At 35.2% G+C, this 21,071-nt stretch overlaps 1 protein-coding gene and 1 long non-coding RNA gene across 2 annotated transcripts; both read left to right on the top strand.

Annotated features, from left to right (window-relative positions):
* Positions 1-64: 64 nt before the first annotated feature.
* LOC132799796 (uncharacterized) lies at positions 65-1,164 on the top strand. The gene is made up of 3 exons (XR_009634669.1): positions 65-195; positions 334-435; positions 818-1,164. It is a non-coding gene; the product is annotated as an uncharacterized LOC132799796 (long non-coding RNA).
* A 5,676-nt stretch (positions 1,165-6,840) lies between these two features.
* Positions 6,841-7,654, top strand: LOC107410963 (18.5 kDa class I heat shock protein). The gene has a single exon (XM_016018465.4). The coding sequence runs from the start codon at positions 6,981-6,983 to the stop codon at positions 7,464-7,466; it is 486 nt and encodes a 161-aa protein (XP_015873951.2). The 5' UTR covers positions 6,841-6,980; the 3' UTR covers positions 7,467-7,654.
* Positions 7,655-21,071: the final 13,417 nt, after the last annotated feature.

The raw sequence follows: 21,071 nt of genomic DNA, 5'->3' as shown, positions 1-21,071 counted from the left end.
AATTTAGAAAATATATTTAAAGAACTCTTAACATTGACTAGTCTGAGTCAATACTCAATATTTTATTGGATTACCGGGTTTTAGACAAGAGCATGAAAAAGTAATGAATTAACTGCCTTCTATGGCAGTCTTTAACTCTTTTTAAGCCAGCAAAAGCTCCGCTACTCACTCTTTTAAATAGATCACAGCAACTGGGTATTTTCTACTTTTCGTTTTCAGTTCTCTGTATTTGCTTTCTCTGAATCTGTTTTTTTTTTTTTGGGTGTTTCCAGAAAGTAATAAAAATACTATTTTTCTGTTTTTTTGCTTGTGTTTGTTTTTTCTCTAAATCAGAATCAGATGGTGCCATTCTCATCTTGTTGCTGTATCGATTGAGATGAGAGGAGCTTCTCCGAGTCCCGTGGAGCCCAGACTCCGTTTGTCTGCTTCAGCTAAGTCAGTCTCTTTTTGTCTCTGTCTCTTTGTTTTCTGTGTTTCATTGCTTTCATTTCTGGGTTTTTAGCTTAATTGGGTTGTGAAGGATGATTGCAATTTCCCGGAAAATTGTTTAATTTGTGCATAGGTGTTTCAGTGTTTGTGTAATTAGGATGTAGAGTGAGCCTCGTGAAAGTGTTGAGTGTTACAAGATTTGAATTGTGTGAGATGCAAAGATCTATTTAATTTTCCAATCCGAAGGGAAGCAGAAAGGAACGAAAAAAAAATAAAATAGAAGTTGCTAACTCGAAATAAAATAAAATTATGAAAGATTTCCTTTCAATTTCAATCAATCAATAATCACTATAATAATAATAAGAAATATAATGATTTTTACCTGCAGAGCTTGGGACTTGGGAGGGCGACGAGTGGTGGCGAATGGCGATCGGCGAGAGGGCGACGAGTGGACTGGGTCCGGTGCCGGCGGTTGTTCAAGTGGTGGCGTTGATTGGGAGTTCAATCGGGTGGTGGCTGGCCGGAGGATGCTGCCTGCGAGTGGCGATTGGCGACGCGAATGCTAGGGCTTCAATTTCGTTTTGTGAGAATCTGAGATTGTGTTGACTGTTGAGTGCTGTCACTGTTGTGTATTGTGTTTTCATCTTGAAATCCAACGGTGGTAATTAGATGGTGAGAGATCAATGGCTTACAAAATTTCATAGAAATAATTTAATGAAAATAATTTTTGCAAAATGGCTCTTTGGTTATGAAACGGTTCGGTTCGGGTTGGGTGGGTTAAAATTCCTTCCAACCCGTAATCCGAACCGAAAATCTAACATTTTTATATGTATAACCCGACCCAAACCGACTAAACAATAAAAACCAACCCAAACCGACCCAAATTCTTCGGTTTGGTCGGTTTTGTCGGGTCAGGTCGGTTTTTGCCCACTCCTATTCTCAGGTTTTGAATACGGTCTTTCACTCATTCCGTGGTCGGATTCTAATATGGTGGTAGCCATTTTTGAGGTCCAATCTAGAGAAGATGTTAGAGCCTTCAAGTTTGTCCAGCATGTCTTCTAATCATGGAATTGGGAACTTATAATTAATGGTGATTTTGTTAATGGCTCGGCTATCTACACACATACGCCATGTTTTGTCTTTCTTTGGGACCAAGAGGGCTGGAACGGCACATGAACTAAGGCTTGGATGTACCAAGTTTTTTGACAAGAAGTCATCTACTATACCTTGCAAGATTGCATGTTCTTTGGGGCTCATTCGGTAATGGGGCAGATTTGGAAGACTTGCACAAGGAAGTAAGTCAATATTATGTTGTAGATCACAGAAAGGAGGTAATTCATTTGAAAGATCAGTTGGTGAGAGGTCACTATATTCTTTAAGGAGTGGTTGAATGGTTGGTGGGATAGTAATGTTACTCTCTGTCATCTCTGCATCCTTGATAATAAAGGCAATTAAAGCATGAGAGTGGTTGTGTTGTGAGGAATCTTGTGTAGCACTAAGAGTGTTAAGTTGGTCCAACAAGTCTTGATGTGGGTGTCTCAGCTTATCTCTAGAAGTTTTGTGTGAACCTGTTCCTAGTGGAGTTGGTGGTAAGAGGACAATATTGTTATTATGCCAAATGAATGAGTATGTGTTTTGCCTCCTATTGTGTTGCACATTTCGGTCAAAAAGCTATGATCTCCCTAATAGTATGTGGCAAGTATCCATACGAATTATGTCACACTCAATAGTATGAATATAGTTGTTGCTAATAGAAAATGTGATATTGCTTATTTCGGTTACCTGAATTCCGAAGTCTTGCTTAACCCAATCAATCTTGTAAGGTTCAAGATGAGGTTTAGTGGGTAATTGTAAAGCATTAACTAATGCTTTTGAAATAACATTCTCGGTGTTGCCTCCATCTATGATTACTTCACACACTTTGCCATTGGTGGTGCACTTGGTTTTGAAGAGTGCATGCCGTTGGGTAGATGCGAGCTTCTTGGCTGAATAGAGCATTTTCTGCAATATGCATATCACAGGCTCTCCCCCAATGTCATCCCCATAACCTCATCAATTGCTTTTACAAATTCAGCACCTATTTCATCCCCTTCGTCACCAATTTCTTCCAATTCCTCATGCATATGAATCAATTTCCATTGAGGAGGCTCATTGAACCTATGTTCGAATTGATTGCATTTAAAACATTTGATTGGGTATGACTGTGCATAAGGATTGGCATTTGTGGGGTGATTGGATGGTCTTGGAGGTTGGTTGTAATTGGGTTGGAATAATGGTGCTTTCCGTGCAGCTTTGGTGTTCTGTTCGTGTAGTTGTTTGGAGTTGGTATGGGCAGGATATGAAGTGGAATTGATTGATTTATGGTGCTGTTGATATGGTCTTGGTTTATCGGAGTAGAAGTCCGAGAGAGGTTTCCATTTGTGGGGAGGTCGGGTAGCTGAATTCGGGACTAACAATTGCCTCTCTACTCTGTTTGCTAAATTGACAACTGCATTAAAGTTAGCAATGGGGCTTAAATGGAGCTTCTCTTTAATTGGTTTTTGAAGCCCATGGATATATTGAGCCACTTGTTGACGTTTTGTCTCTTGCAAGTTATTACGGGAGCTCAAACGAAAGAATTCAGTAGTGTAGTCATTTACAGTTCTATTACCTTGGTGGCAACTATGGTACGGTTCATAGAGCAATTGGTCATAATCCTCTGGCAAGAACCGTGCCTTGAGCAATTGCTTCATTCGGTGTCAAGATCCAACAGGTTCCTTTCCTTCTTTCCTTCTATTGGCTTGCAATTGCTCACACCAAGCAAAAGCACCTCCCTTGAGCTTATAAGCCACCAATTTGACCTGTTGTGCTTCGGTGATTTTCATGTAGTCTAAGAATGACTTAACATTTTGAACCCAATCTAGGAAGCTTTCTATATCAATTTGACCATCTAACATAGGCAGATCAATTTTAATTTTATAATCTATATGTCGGTGTTGATTGTACCTGGGTGGAGCTCCTGGCTGTCCAAAATGGTGGTTAGGGAAGGGATCTCCATGCCTACGTCGTAGTTGGTCAAAGAGAGTTACCTCAATGTCATCATCTGAGTCGGTGTTCAGCAATGGGAGCTGGTTGGGGTAAAAATTTCACGGAGAGTGAGGTGGTGGTGGTGGATCTGTTGCCAAGGAAAAATCTAGTCATGGCTGGGTGGTTTGGGTCCGAATTTGTGCTTGTGGGTGGCGAGCTAGCTCTCGCACTCTCGATCCAGCAACCGGTGGTGTTAAAGGTGGTGGTGAGGTTTGTTAAAACAAGGATTGTTGGATAACTAAGGCAAGATTCTCGATCTGCTGCTCCACACCTCAGATGGCTGCCAAAGTGGCCTTTGTACTCTAGTCTTCTCCATTGGTACGGCTGCTCCCTTCATCGAAATTGGCCATAACAGGATTCTTGGCGATGTCCGAGCTCTGATACCAATTTGATGTAGGAGCTTTCAATTAAACAAGAAAAATGAATTTACCATTCACAAACAACCAGCAAAGGAAGCTGCTGGAAACTCAGCTTGGTCACCAAGCTATTTCATATGTTGAAGAAGATAAAATTGTCTACTCGAAAGGTGGCAAACTATTAGATATATAAACCTAAATGAAAATAGTGCATTTTAAACAATTATTCTAGAAAGACTAAAATGGTGTGTTTTTTATTTAGGTCACATGAACCTTGGCACATGCAAGCTAACGACCACAAGATTTAAATTGGGACCACAAGATTTAAATTGGGTTTCATTTGTATGGTACTGTAGCACTCTGTTCTCCCCTGTTTTAACATCTGCTACTGTTAAAAAATAATAAAGTTGCTGCTGTTTTGAGCTTGCTGGTGCTGCTGTGTTGTTGCTAGTGCTGCATTGTTGCTGCTGGTGCTGTTGCTAGTGCTGCTGAGCTTGTGTTGCTGCTGCCGAGCTAGCTATGTTGCTGCTGCCGAGCTAGCTATGTTGCTGCCGAGCTATATTGTTGTTGGCGCTGCCAAGTTTGTTGTTGCTGCTACCGAGCTTGCTGTGTTGCTGCCGAGCTACTGTGCTGCTGCCGAGCTATGTTGCTGCACCTCCATCAGTTTGTTTTTTGGGTTTTTAATGTGTTTTTATTTTTTATTTTTTATTTTTTTAACTTTTAAGATAGAGTTGTTGAATTTTAAATTTGAATCTTTTAAATATCTGACTTTGATACCATAAAAAATATTATTAATCTAATAAGATAACTAAAGGTGATTCATTGTTATTGAACTTGAATTTTAAATTTGAATCTTTTAAATATCTGACTTTGATACCATAAAAAAATATTATTAATCTAATAAGATAACTAAAGGTGATTCATTGTTATTGAACGTGCAAGGCATAATCAATGATAGGCTTATCTAAAGCCATTTTACACTAATTAGATAAATATAAATTACTTAGCTGATACATCATTATATATATATATATATACTTATAATAACAGACTTATGATTATATACATACAAACAATAAGATAAACATAATTTTATCCAAGCCAATTATTCATTTTATCCGTTACACTATCTCTTATATATTTATAATAACAGACTTATGAATATACACAACCAATAAGATAAAAGACAATTTTATCCAAGCCAATTGTTCATTTTTATCTGTTATATTATCTATTATACTGATGTTGATTGGGCATGTTATATTGATGATGTCGATTGGGCATCCAATATTGATGATCACAAATCTACTAGTGGTTATTATATCTATCTTGGAAATACATTTATTTCTTGGTCTTTAAGAAAACAGAATCTGGTGGCCCGCTCCAACATTGAATTAGAGTACACCGCTCTTGCACTTGCTGCTGCTGAAATTTCTTAGCTTCAACAGTTATAAGTATCCTCTTCATCTGCCTCTGTCATTTGGTTTGACAATATAGGTGCAGGATCCTTAGCTACGAATCTGTTCTTCCATAATCGTACGAAGCACATTAAAATCGATGATAGTGAATCGTCTCTAGTTATTTTATTGGGTTAATAATATTTTTCATAGGCAATGTAATGTGTAACTAGCTTTCGGTGATTTGTGGGAATTGCAGCCAGAAAAAGCAACAGTTGTTGACGTTATTTTAGGCCATCATAAAGCGATAGATGCAAAGGCTCATTGTGCAAATTGTGCAACATGCTATATTTAGGCCATGTTAATAAGGCATATTTGCTTGTGCACTTAACTTGCACTGTATTCTTACTTTGAGCTGTTTTAATCCATATCCATCCATTGTTTTTCTTAGTAGTCTTAATATGCATGAAAACCGGAACGCGGAAGATTTTACAAACATGTTAAATGTACTGTACTTGTTATTAATCGGTTTAAGCAATATTCAGGTTTTTACCTGCCCATTGTTCATTCGGTTCTAATAATTAGGAGAATTAAACTAAAGATAGGGTGTGGCTCTTGGTAATGATGATGTGATGATGATATTATTATATATTTACATACATGCTCGTGGTTTAGACCCATTTATGTATAGGCAAATTGGAGTTCCAATCTGCAGTTTGTACTGTTTTCGTTCATAGTACTGGTGTATTGGGATTCCGAAACTGTCGTGATTTGACCCTGAAAAGAAGCTTTTGTTGATAAGCATCCAAAGTTTGCTGAGATTACAAATTAGGTGGCAATGCCAACTGCATTTTCAAACGTAGTGAGGACTGCTACTTCTTACTAGATTGAGCTTTCTTTAGTTCTTACACATTCTTTAAGAGCGTTATTTTGACACCGTATTCATTATAGTAAAGCAACCAATAAAGACGTAAAAGAGAATAGCTTCGATATAATTCAATAATCACTTTATGGATTCATCCTTTTCACCCTTGTTAATGTATACCATGGAAAATAGTCCAGTGCGGCTCAATCATGAGGGGGATGCCTAGGATGCAAATCTTTGATTTTCTCCTTTTTTTTTCTTTTGTTTTTTTTGGGTCAGTTTTGAAAATATGGTCTAAATGTAATTCAAGTCAAAGATAGATCTTTAGAATATCTTTCTATGTCACAAGGACTAGTCTATATTTTAAAATATAATTTTAAAACATTAAAGCAAAATAAGAATAAAAATAAGAGCTCATAATTATATATCCTACTAATTGCGAGATTTGAATATTGGAATTTACATTTGTACGAATAAAAAAATTAGGGAACGAATTTTGTTCCATAATTATTTTAAGAACTTGAAAGCGTCTTAAAAAATAAATAAATAAACTCACTGGGCCATTTAGCCTCACGCAGTCATACAAAAGCCCAAACAGAAGGTTCGACACAGATCTGGAAACAGCATCCCTATTGCTTTTTGGATACTTCTGGAAACATCACCTTATGACCCAAGCCTGAAGCCTGGATGATACTGGAACAGTCACGATCACCTTTTACCTCTATAAAAGCCACCATCTTCTTCTTCCCTCCAACGTGAAAAACCAAAAAAGAAAGTCTGATCAGCTAGTTGTAAAGTTAATTCTATTCTCGCTTTTAATAGAAGTTCGAATTATTCAATCATAGTTCAAAGCAAAAGCCAAAGAAGATGTCGCTGATTCCAAGCTTCTTCGGTGGCCGACGAAGCAGCGTCTTCGATCCCTTCTCTCTCGACGTTTGGGACCCCTTCAAGGATTTTACTTCTCCTTCCTCGCTAATTTCTGCAAATCTCCCTGAGTTTTCGAGGGAAAATTCTGCCTTCGTCAGCACCAGGATCGATTGGAAGGAGACCCCAGAAGCCCATGTGTTCAAGGCGGATGTTCCAGGTCTCAGGAAGGAAGAAGTGAAGGTGGAGGTTGAAGATGATCGGGTGCTCCAGATCAGCGGAGAGAGGAATATGGAGAAGGAGGACAAGAACGATACTTGGCATAGGGTTGAGCGAAGCAGCGGGAAGTTCTTGAGGAGGTTTAGGCTTCCGGAGAACGCCAAATTGGATCAGATTAAGGCTGCCATGGAGAATGGGGTTTTGACTATCACTGTTCCTAAAGAGGAGCTCAAGAAGCCCGACGTCAAGTCCATTGAAATCTCTGGTTAAAATTTGTTCGCTTTGATTGACTGAGAGTGGTCTTTCTGTGTCTATTGCGAGAGAGTCCTACTATGATTGTGTTTTGTAACTGTTTCATTCTGTTTTTCTGTTTTTTGGTCTTTTTGCGTCAATGGTGTTTGTGATAATGTAAAGTGGTATTTTGCAATCAATTTTATATATTATATATTGGTTTTTTTTTTTTTTTCCCCGCATGATTTATAATTTTAGTTTTTTGGTAGTAATTCAGAATTTTAGTTACGACGACAACACAATTTCTTAAAAATCACATTTGCGAAATTAGTGAATTACAAACTTAGCTGGTAATGGACATAGAATAAAAGAAGTTATAAACCTGAAATTCAAGCTCCATTTCGCAGCCGAAGTGGAAGGAGCTCAGTTGTTTGGGCTTTTCAAAGAGTGCTAGTTATGAAAAATGATAATGACGTCATTTACTATTTGTTTTGTTAGTAACTTTGACTTGTACTTTCTTTTTCATTCGCTACTTGGTGCCATAAGTATGGTTCAACGAATATAATCTTTTTTTTTTAAATAATAAATTTTTATGAACTATTAAATTGTATTGATGATATGTCATACTGTTTTTTTTGTGTTTTTTTTTTTTTTTTTAAAGCCCAAGTAAGGTAAACAATTTGGACTGGGGAATTTGGACTTTCATAAGGGTAATTTGGTCCAATGTTTCTTTTAGAAGGGTTATGATGATATATATCCTCTCATCGGTTAATTTTTTTTTTTTTTTACCTTTTAATATCTATTATATTTTAAAAAAAAAATTAAAAGATTTGTATGTCTTTTATTTTAGATTTAATATAAGAAAATCTTTTATGGCTCCTTCGATTTGGTTTTTGCATTCTCATAAAAAACCAATGTTGAGATTAGAAAGAAAACCAAATCTAAAGACAACAGGCTTAGAGTTCGAAGAAAGCAATGCTCAGATCTTCAGGCTAATGCTCGACGATGCCCATCTTCAATCCCGCCTTTATTTCTACGAATATCGGAATGCTTTTACCTTTTCACTTGTGGTTGTTTCTTTTCTGCTGCTTTAGAAATACTTGAATGGTGGATTGGAAGAATCTGAATCTCTAGCAAATGGTGGTTTTGTTCCGGTTCTACTAGGATTTGTGGGTGTTTTTAAGTTTCTAACATTGCTCGCCAAGGTTTCTTTTGAAAAATCAGCATCAAGGAGGCTGGAGAAGCCATGAATAGAATCACCAAAAATTCTGAAAATGTTATCAAATTGGCAAAAAAATTTGATTACTGTACAGCATTCGGTAATTATTGATGAAACCTACGATAATCAATTTGTCCTTGCTAGAAACATTACCGTAGGTTTCATCAGTAATTATCGAAATCCCCGTGGTAATTACATTTTATCCATTTTTTTACCTCCACAAGTCCCCTAATGTGTGTTAAATGCAACAACATGCAAAATATACATTCTTCACTGATCCTAAGGAGAAAAAATTTCAAAAGTTCGGAAAAAGTTCTCAAATTACCAAAAAAAATTTATTACCGTACGGTCTTCGGTAATTACCGATGCAATCTACAGTAATCAATTTGTCCTTGCTGGAAATATTACCGTAGGTTTCAACGGTAATTACCAAAACTCCTGTGGTAATCACATTTTATCAATTTTTTAACGCCCACAAGTCCCCTAATGTGTGTTAAATGTAACAACATGCAAAATATACTTTCTTCAATGATCCTAAAGAGAAAAAACCCTAAAAATTCTGAAAAAGTTCTCAAATGGGCACAAAAATTTGATTACCGTAGGGCGTTCGGTAATTACCAATGAAACCTACGATAATCAATTTGTAGCTACTGGAAAAATTACTGTAGGTTTCATCGGTAATTACCGAAACCCCTATGGTTATCATATTTTACCCATTTTTTGGCCCCCACAAGTCCCCTAATGTGTGTTAAATGCAATAACATGCAAAATATACATTCTTTAATGATCCTAAGGAGAAAAAATTCAAACAATTCTGAAAAAGTTCTCAAATTGCCAAAAAAAATTTATTACCTTAGGGTTTTCAGTAATTACCGATGCAACCTATAGTAATCAATTTGTCATTGCTGGAAAAATTACCATAGGTTTCATCAGTAATTACCAAAATTCCTGTGGTAATCACATTTTATCAATTTTTTGGCCCCCACAAGTCCCCTAATGTGTGTTAAATGCAACAACATGTAAAATATACATTCTTCAATGATCCTAAATAGACAAAATCCCAAAAGTTCTGAAAAAGTTCTCAAATTGACACAAAAATTTGATTACCGTAGGGCCTTCGGTAATTACCAATGAAACCTATAGTAATCAATTTGTAGTTGCTGGAAAAATTACCGTAGATTTCATCGGTAATTATCGAAACCCCTATGGTTATCACATTTTATCAATTTTTTGGCCCCCACAAGTCCCCTAATGCGTGTTAAATGCAACAACATGCAAAATATTTTCCACTTTATTCGACAGTTAATGAGAAATGAGGGTAGATGAGAAATGGAAGATGGTTCCATTTATTCGACACTTTCATATCCATTTATTTAAATATTTTCCACAACTGCAGAATTAATTCCCTCTTGACTACTCTCTTTTGGACATACTACCACGGAGCCGCATTTTAAAAGAGATTGGAAGAAGCTTTTAAGCTGGGAATAGTCTCCAATTTAAAACTAACTAAATTTCAATGCATACCATTCAAACAAGTTCAAATGGTCCCAAACTAGAGAGCCAATATTTGAGAACTTAATTACCATCCATTTAAATTCTCATTCTTCTTATTTCTTGCTTTTTCACATCTCAAACAATATGGAGAATTTAATAATGAAATTGGATCGTTACACTTCATCTTGACATGAGAATCATATAGAAAAACTAAAAACTAAATCTAAATTAGCAAGAGAAAAATGTACAAGTGTTTTATGAATAAAATCTAGAGAATATTACAACTCCTACAAAAGGCTCTGTTGGTATCAATCCTAATTTGACCCAAAGTTCCCCATTAATGTCAAAATCTCAAACACCAATTGGCACCAAAATTGGTATAGTGCCAAACTTTAGTGACAGCATTAAAAGCATACAGGGCACCTCCACTATAACGAAGACCGATTTGATACCTGGATGAAATCAAACGAAATATCTACGGTTAGTTACAATATTTAGCATACAAGTTTCAAAGAAAATAATTAAATACCTAGAGTATCCATAAAGAAGTGTAAAGATTCAAATCTAACAATTGAGGCAATAGCTCATACCCAGTAATGATAGAGGAAAGTAGTAAAACACACGTGCCTTTATGAACATTAAGGTAAGACCCAATTCCGTGGCCTGTACCATGCAGATAATCAAGACCATTTTTCTATAGTGGAACTCAAGCAAGAATGTCTAGGGCATTACCTGTAGGAAAATGAACATGTACCTTCCTATCACACAATCTTACAAGAATATGGTCAATACATTTCACTTAAAATGAAATACATAATTTAAAAAATAAAATAAAATACCGTTGGTTCCATTAGGAAATTGACCATTCCCAAGTGCAATATGACCCTTGAGGACCTGTAAAATGAAGCAAAGAAAATTACTTTGCAAGACTGAAAAAATATAATAATAATAATGATAATAAAAAGGAAAAATAAAATAGATTAGCACTTACTGCAGTATAGCATGCTTTAAATAGATTAGCACTCACTGCAATATAGCGTTTTCAACTATATCACTTTTTAACAAGAATATTTAAAAGTAGTTGATAAAGTAGGAATTAACATATCCATGTCAAAGTTCATTTTAAAAGTGGAAAACCCTTTATTTCTCTTGATATATTGGAATTTGTTATGCATAGAATGTCATGCTAGCTTTTGAAAGTGGTTGCTAAAGTAGGAATTAGCATATCCATGTCAAAGTTCATTTGAAATTGGAAAACACTTTATTTATCTTTATATGGTGAAATTTTCCATGCTTGCTTCAAAAGTAGGTTGTGCCTATGCAATACAACTTAAAAACCATTACCACTCATGTGCATAAATGACAATGTCAGAGATACCTCTTTTGAAGTTCACAGATATCATATAGAATTTTCAACCATTACCACTTATTATCATCTAGAATTTTCATTTGAAGTTCACAGTACCTTTATTATCATATAGAATTATCATATAAGTTTGCTTTTTTCAAACCTTCCAACTCCACTAGGTTCTAAGTTTTTAAATTATCATTTGTAAATAAAAAAAGGAAAAATCAGAATTCAAACCAAATAAATTGATTGCAAAAAATTTATTCATTCTAAGATATCAAATTGCAAATAGAAAATTAAACGTGACATGTTTTTACTGGAAAATGAACAAAAGTCAAATCCTTGGATAAAATCATAGGTTTAATTATATCAAGTGTTTAAACATTTTAAATTTCCTCATTATAAAGGGTTGTCTGACTATTTGAGGGCTATCTCTAATTTGTGTTGCCACCTTGTCTTTTAAAAGGCAAGGTATAAAGTTCAATAAAGCATCTAGGATAAGAAGTAACCATCCCTTGAAAAGAACAAACTTGTAAGAACTACCAAATTTAAAAATAACTTCTTGTCTTCTACATATTGTTTAAGAAATATGAAATGGACATTTTACATATTACATCTTGACATATGTCCAACTGTACGCACCAATCAAAATATGTATCTTAAATATGAACATAAATCCATGACAAGAAATGCACGGTCAAGTTTAACATACCTATCAAACATGCTCTGTAGTATGCACCAATTTAAGGTCCTGCAACAGCCCAGACCACCCGCATCAGGATATTGTCCTCTTTGGCCCAGGGTTCACACCCTCTCTCCCCCCTGGCCTCAAGGTTTTGCTCACAAAACGCATCCTGAAGGGAGAGGTATCCACAGCCTTATAAAGACCGCTTCGTGCCCCTCTCCAACTGATGTGGGATGTTACAATCCTCCCCCCTTGGGGCCCAGCGTCCTCGCTGGCACACCGATCCGGGTACTGGCTCTGATACCACTGTAACAGTCCAGACCACCCGCATCAGGATATTGTCCTCTTTAGCCCAGGGTTCACACCCTCTCTCCCCCCTGGCCTCAAGGTTTTGCTCACAAAACGCGTCCTGAAGCGAGAGGTATCCACAGCCTTATAAAGACCGCTTCGTGCCCCTCTCCAACCGATGTGGGATGTTACAGTCCACTCAAGGGTTTTAGTCAATATCAAACGATGGCGCTTTCCCTTTGAACCAGACTTGACAGTTGGACCAGCACTAGGAGTATAGAAGAAAAACAACCTCAAACTTTCCTTGCTTTTGAAAAATTGAACATATGGTGTACCCATAATACTAGCTGCTTCTGCTATTTCCAGATTTTCCTCAATATCAGTTTCAACAAAGTATGCATTTTGATCTAACTTGTCAATCACCTGCCATAAAAGAAAGTTATTAAAAAGAGGTTACTGCATTCTATATGAGGCATCAACACTAAAATAGACAGATACAGTAAAGCATGTGTTTCTTCACACAATGAGATGTTACCACATAAAATTGGTTTTTCATCATGTCATCCCAAATATTTCTTGCCACCTCCAAATCACATTAGACATCAATCATTGTAAGAGTTGATAGTGGCATTGAGATTGAACGTCATGCAAAAGTGAAACATTTTTTTATTTGGATACCTTACTAAGAATTGGCTTCAAAGTCCTACATGGACCATATGTTGGAGCTACATAGAGTACGCATATAAGCCTTGGACTTTCATGGTACAACTTACTTAAAAAAAGGAAAGAAAAAAAAAAAGAAAAAAAAAGGAAAGAAATTTTACAAGATTTGACCTAATAAAATATATCAAACTCTCAATAAATAATAGAACACAATATTCATTATATAAATGTAACATCAAGGACAAAGAAAATACACCTACCCTTTATGTTTTGTAAGAGTAATGTCAAAACCCTTTTGAACATCCCTGTCTGTGAGTTCCTTCTTAACCACCTGAGTTTTGGGCTGTCAAAAGTAAAACTTATGAGGCCAAATTTTAAGGACATTCATAGAGCTCGGAATATAACACAGCTTTGAATTGAAACTAAACAATAAAATTTCTATAATGATTCATATGCATTTAACATTATTGGAGGAGAATAATTGAAAACCAATTCAGTGCATTATAAATTTTCAGATAATAATAAATTTTTTTGATAAAATGAGATTTGCACTCTTCATGTTATTTAGTTGTCAAAATTTTGTCTTACAACCCTAGCAACATTAATGCAGTTGTACATCGGACTTATTATTATCATATAGCAAATACACCTTCTGTCAGGACCCATCCAAAATTCCTCACTGGAACCCTAGACAAGTCCTGATCCCAGGAAAACCCCACCAGATCCTCCAATGGAAAATCCGGCAGAACCTCCCCTAAGGGTTGGACTTACCACAAATTTCCTGCACTGAAAACACATTTCTATATGCATCCCCTTATTCCTCCCACATTACTGCAATTTAATCCACAACTTTCAGCATTCCGATAAAATAAACAGGAAATTCATGCAGTATTGATACAATAGGTCCAGTAAATATACAGAGCATTATACAAATAAATATGAAATTTATTCAATGTCAGATAAGGAAGTAATACAAGATGAAGAGAAAAAATGGAGAAAATGCTTCTTGGACTTTCGATAATGAACTGAGACGTCGAGTTCGCCCGGACGATCAACGTCTCCCAACCTGGACCTAGGGGAACGAAATTTAAAAATATGAGATGCTAATCATCTCAGTGAGTGACCCTATCTACTGTACACTTTTAATATTAATAATATAACAATAAAAGGAATTTAATTACTCAATACCAAACAATTAAATTAATAAATAAATAATTCATTAAAAATAATATTTTCTCTGAAAATCTTCACTATTCACTCCGTTGGAAAGGTTCCCCTTTTAAAACATTTTCGCAAAACCCATTATTCGTATGCCCCAAAATCAAGGAATCGTTAATTTAATAAATAATAATTAAATGATCCAAATATAAATAAAATGTAATAAAATATAATAAATAATTTTAGAATACTTTAGGGTTTGAAATTTCTATCTGAAAATTTATACTTGACGCACCACACCATATACCAGTGATACCCTCCGATACCCAGCGTCCTGAGCACCGTCTGGGGGGGGGGGGGGGTTAAAGAGAGAAACTTGCATACGGTCGCTTCGGCGTCCCGACAGCGCCGCTGCTAAAACCGTCATCCCGGCCATGCAGGGGGGCAACTCACGAGAGACATTATAAAACTTGCCTACCCTCGGTCCAACGGCAACTCACGAAAGACATTATAACTTGCGCGCTCATCCACATATACAGTACAGAACACCAGTAATGTATGAGTGCGTCTGAAATAAATAACCAAATTTTATTATAAAAAGATACGCAAACTTTTTCAAAATCCACCGTGGGAATTATACCATTTTTTGAACTCAACCTCCCACATTTTTCTTTAACATTTCTAGTACAAATCCACCGATAACCATGTACAAATAATTTTTCTCGTATCACAAAATCCATCAAATAATATTCCACGGGCATAATTATAAAATTTGAAACCACCAATTTAAACCAATATTTTCCTTGAAATATTTAAAATCAAATCATGCCCAAAAATAATAATACTAAAATCACATGAATTTCATATATAATTTAATCCCACAAATCCTCAATACCATAAAATAATTTCCACAGTGCATAATTTATATAAATGCATTTTTTATAAATCAAAATAAACTCACAAATAAATTCCACAATAAATCAATTAATATTAAAATCACAATTCCTTTAAATATCAAATTTCCATAAAATCCAAATTTCCATAATTTGTCAAAAATCAAAATATGATTTAATGCACATATACATTTCAATTTATTCAACTTGTGCCATCAAAATTTCAAATATAAACTTACTAAATATTCAACACATCAAACGTATTTTTCAAACAACCAATTTACACAAAATTTATATATCTTAACATCCCAAAATAAATTTGGAGGTAGGTCACTCACCTGGAACACGCAATTAAACCATGATCCACCATAGGATCGATTCGTCAATCCACACGTGTTCCTAAAATAACAATTTACACACAGTCAAATAAAATAATATTTTATTCAGGTAAATAATATCCGGTACCCGGGGGAAAAACACAAACGTTAACCAAAATTGACGAGAAATATACCGAATCGAAGCTTGAGTGACGAGGATTACGAATCCGGTCTTACTTCCCGGCGATCGGACCGATGGTGACTGGAATCTCACCGGAAAGCTCTCGGCCTTTAGAGCCTCGATTCTCCCAAACCATCGCGAATTGGAGGAAAAGGACACCAGATTTGGATTCAGGGGGTCGAAATTAGTGGGGAGGGACCAACGGTGCAACTGGGTACTCGTCAGAACTGGATTTTCCGGTGAGCCGCCGAATCCCAACGGAAACCATCACTACCGGTGGTGCGTCCAGTGGCTGGTGGCCGAGATTTTTGGGGGTTTTGTAGATCGAGGGGAGAGGGTTCCAACGGACCACCGGTAAGGCAAATGGAGGTCGGAATTGGAAGAAATCTGGGTTTAAAGATTTTCGACCCCTCGTCGGAAAATACTCCGATCCCGGGGCGTCGGAGGTCCGGTAGCCATGAAATTTGGTGGGCTGGTCACAAATGAGGAGGTAGTGAGGGGTGGCTGGTGCGTGTGGCCTGAAAATGGCCGGAAATGGGTCAAACAGCGGTGGCCGGTGGTGGAGGGGGAAAATGGCCGTCGCTGGAAAACGCTCCGATCCCGGCACGTTACCGGCCGGTTGGCCGTGAGATTTGGGTGGCCGGTCAGAATTGAGGAGGCGGAGGTAGTGGGGTGGCGCGTGTGGCCCTCCAGTGGCCGGACGATGGGCAACCGGTGGTGGCCGGTGTTTCTCCCCCTCTCTTTCTCTCTCCTCCTTCTCTCTCCACTCTCCCCCCCCCCTCTCTTCTCTCCCACCTCACCTAAGAAAAACCATGTGGGTGCCATTGTGCACTCACAGGAACGGCTAAGATCGCGACACGTGGTGTTTCACTGTTCACCGATTCAAAAATATTAAAATATTACGGTATTTGGAAAACTTTGCATGTCCATAACTTTCAAACCACATGTCCAAATCGGATGTGCCGCTAGTCTACGGACTCGTATCGGCGAGTAATTCACAACCATGCATGAGTTAAAGCTCAACTTTGCATGAATAAAAAGTCAACTCCAGCATCCCTTGGACAGTTTGGACCTCAACTTGTTTTGCTCATAACTTTCAAATCGTAGCTCCTTTTCAACGTGCTACTAGTCTACGAACTCGTGCCAACGTGTACTTCGTAACGGTACCTCAGTCAACCTAGAATTCCATCCGAGTCAAAAAGTCAACTTTTGACCCCTTCGGTCAACGGTCAACATCGGTCAAAGTTGGAAATTTTCCGTTGTACTTTGAGACGGGGTGTTACACCTTCCTTTCGCAAATTTGTTTGAGGTAGATTACCACCAAGAAATATAACTGCTATCAGAATTCTTATGGTGAAATACCTGCTCTATGTAGAATTCAAATAATCAACTCACAGAGTTTACTATAGTTGATAGAAGATCTTCAAAACTCTTCAACTGAGGTGCAACCATTATGCAGAATTTGTTAGGAGTCAAATTTCAAATGTACAAAACTAGTATCTCAACCTAACCACAAAAATTAAATGTTTTTCAATGTAGAAAACATATGAATATTAATTTGAGCAACAAATGAAATATAATGTCTGACTCTTATCCAATATCACAAGGCAAAGAATATTAACTCCAAAATATATAATCTTCATGATGATTATTGGAGAAACTTCCAATTGGATCATCAAAATTTGCAAGTGGGATAGTTTGAGGGGGCTTAATATAGAAAAATGGAATAGGCCTTAAAATTTTCTAATATGTGATCATCACATTCTGCCATCAATATGTATTTGCAGCAACCTAAGAACTAAAATTATGATTTAATATATACCTTTTTTTCTTGAATGAATCATGACTAAAAACTCTGTAAAGGTAAATGAAATAGGAATATATTCCAAATATTTATGTCTTTCATTGATAGTAAAGTTGTGTAAAGTTCATTTAAATATACTTTTGGTTTAATATTATACCTCCTTTTTTGAGCCACCAATCTCCACAATAACTTATTATGTCTTGGCAAGATGAAGAATGCAATCCTAAGATAAACCAAGCCCATGAGTTATCCTTTGAAAAAAACATTATAACCCATTGTTACCAATGCATGTAATATATATATATATATATATATATATATATATATATATATATATATATATATATATATATATATATATTTATATATAATAGTTTGTGCATGAAAGAAATAAAAAATAGGGGTGTAAATTTACTCTTTCACTAATTAAAATAGAAGATGAAAGAATGGATTTATATATTGCCTTTAGGCAATCCTATCCATAAATGTTAGAACCATTTGCTTTCAACTGTTAAAAAATCCATTTATTTTTCCAAAAATACCAACGCATAAAATAGAAATTTCACATAAAAATTAAAGTCATTCTTCCTCTGTTTCCAATGGTACATTTCAAGAACCCAACATCCCATTATTTTCAATCAACATCTCCAACTAGATAAAAAAAAGTAGTGGTTAATCTCCAGTTGATCATAACATATTGAAATTACTTAAGAATTCATAATTCATATTAAAAAATATATATATAGTTTACAATCAAGTACCTTGATGCATGTTTGGAGTTGAGGCAATGGATTCAGAAAGCCATTGGCTTTAGATGTTGGAATTGTTTCATAGACAGATTTGAAGAAGCAAGATTTGAGGTAGAGAGGAAATGAAAGAGAGTCAAACTAAGATTGAAAACTGTTGAAAGTACATATATGTGAAAATCTTGCTAATCATAATAGTCTGCCTCAAAACCATATCTTCTTCAATATATATATATATATATATATATATTTATATATTCATCATAGTCAATATTCTCGTACAAACAAATAATCGTTGAAACTAAATTTAGAATCTTATTCAAATCTAAATTTGTTTTAATTTTGAAGATCTTAAAAAGCTAATAGAAAAATTATGACTAGATTCAACAATCTCATTATGATCATATAAGAACCATTGCTTCCCCTCTAAAAAATTCCCAAAACTATGTTTTACTTTTTCCACAAAGATCATAAAATAAAACTGATACTCTAAAAAAATTCTCAAAACTATATTTTACTTTTTCCACAAAGATCACAAAATAAAAATGATATTTCCTATCAAACAGCCCTTTGTTCCTTAAACCTCATTCATTTTTCATTCAACGTCTCCACCTTGATATAAGGCATTGGGACTATAAATTATATCTCCAAAAATATAACATATCTTTCACATTTTTTAGATAACTTTTAAAGACCATAAAAACCTATAATGAATCAAATGAAAATTAACAGTTACCTTTTTCTTCTTCCAATATTGCAATACCTGAAGGGTGGGTCTTGAAATGATGTTTTATGATGCTGTTAATATCTGTGATGTTATTGACTTCCACGGTTGTCTAACCATCCAGTTGTGGTCTATTCAGTTTTGAGGTGCTTATAACACAATGAACAAAGAAACTCTGCATCTCAAAGCATCCACTCCTTCGCACCTAGTTAACTCACCCTATCTCCTTGACCCATCCCCCCGATGCCAAAATCCCAAACCCCCATCTAATTATTCCCCAACAGCTGATAAAAGCAAAATAAAAGCAGACCCAGAAGAAGAGAAGGAGGAAGGACCAAGGGTTTTGTTGTAGATCTGCTCGCCGACTAAGTAGAATGCTAAGGCAGTGAGTCCAAGGCCAAGACCCAGAAGAATGTGGCAGAGCTAAAAGAACTCTCCGGTAGCTACCTCACCATTCTCTCTCACTTTCTATTCCTCTATTCTTCATGTCCTGTTAAAGGGAAAAAATGAAATAGCTTTTCTATTTTAAAAGGATAAAACGAAAAAATTTGAGAGGAGGTGGGTAGATTTCGTTAAGGGCTTTCCAATAGGGGTATAGGGCCAAATTCCCCCTTTCAGAATTGTAAAGTTCTATTTTGGGAGTTGAAAATAAATTAATCAAAAAAGAAACTTCAAGTTCTCGTTGAGAGTAGAAAAGTTTCAGCATCCATACCTTTTCAAATATTTATGCTCGCCTTCAAGAATCAAAATTAAGAAAGATTTTTTTAATTAAATTATATCTATATATACATATATAAATATTAACATTCTAACAATATGAAAGATATTATGCTTTGCATAAATGAAATTTCAAACGTAGGGCCCGTTTCAGATTTGAATTATTTGGGAAACCTGGTTTCTTTCATTGTGTTGAGTAAACTTTGTTATAAAAATTCATATTGGATAGATCCATTTTGAAATATGAATGACAATGATTGATATAATATGGATTTCAAAATTTATATACGAAATTATTGCATTACAATAACAAATGAACTAAATTTTGAAAGAGAGGGTAACTTATAAAATTGTAGGTTATAAAACATGTCTCATTCCTCTTAACGAGGTTTCCACACTGTTCCTACAATATTTTCTTTTTTTTTTTTTTTTTTCTTTTTTTTTTGGCTTGAAACTCTTCCTAAAATTTTGTTTTTTAACTGCAGCTTCAATAAAATTCAAATGTAGTGCTGTTGTACCATGAGATAATAGTAAATCTGATTTTATATCATCCCCTAAACATTTGCATTTCTTCGGCTCCATATAGCCCTTCTAAGCAAAGCAAATACTTCCGTTTGGAATGCTAGTCAAGTATCTGAGGGCCCATCCTATGAGATCCACAAAAAGACTGAAATTTATTCCTTTGTAATAAAATCCAGCTCTTTCGTGATGTGGCATTTGCGTGAAACACTCTTTTATGAGTAACATAAATTCTTTTTTCTTTTTTTTCATTTTTATCACTTTTTTTTTTTTTTTTTGGTTCCCTGAAATTGCCTTTTTTTATCATTCTATTTTTTTATTTTTTATTTTTAGCAATCTAAACTTCAAACGTAAAATAAATATATATTGTTAATTCTTATAATGTAATTTTCCTAAAAATTTTGTTTCAAACTTAATTTTCCTAAGGTTCGGTTTAACTAAAGCTAATAAAAACAAAACAATGGTTCAAGATACCTGATGAATGTTAAATAGAAGGAACAACAAAAATAAATAAATTAACAAATAATAACTAAAGAAGGAAACAAAAAATAATTGTATATACAGACATAATATATACAACCAGGCACATATAAGCTTGTTCTGATACTAAAAAACCATCCTCTTTTTTTTTTTTTTTTTTTTTTTTAGCCTTTTAGATTGCATCAATAACGAGATTTAAAAATATAGTTACTAATCACTAATTTACAACAGGGTCCAAAAAGCATTTAGTAATTGAATTTTAAATTCTAGTATTTTATATGATTAAAATACTAATAAAAGAATATCAAGTCTCATATTAAAGCTATTAAATTGTCATGATATGAAACTTACTCATAATATATATATATATATATATATATTCTTCTATTAAGATGTCTTTATAATTTT

Source organism: Ziziphus jujuba, chromosome 10 (assembly GCF_031755915.1).
Source record: "Ziziphus jujuba cultivar Dongzao chromosome 10, ASM3175591v1".
Taxonomy (NCBI): Eukaryota; Viridiplantae; Streptophyta; class Magnoliopsida; order Rosales; family Rhamnaceae; genus Ziziphus; species Ziziphus jujuba.
The sequence above is the reverse complement of the archived record's forward strand: the minus strand, read 5'-3'. Positions and strand labels throughout refer to the sequence as shown.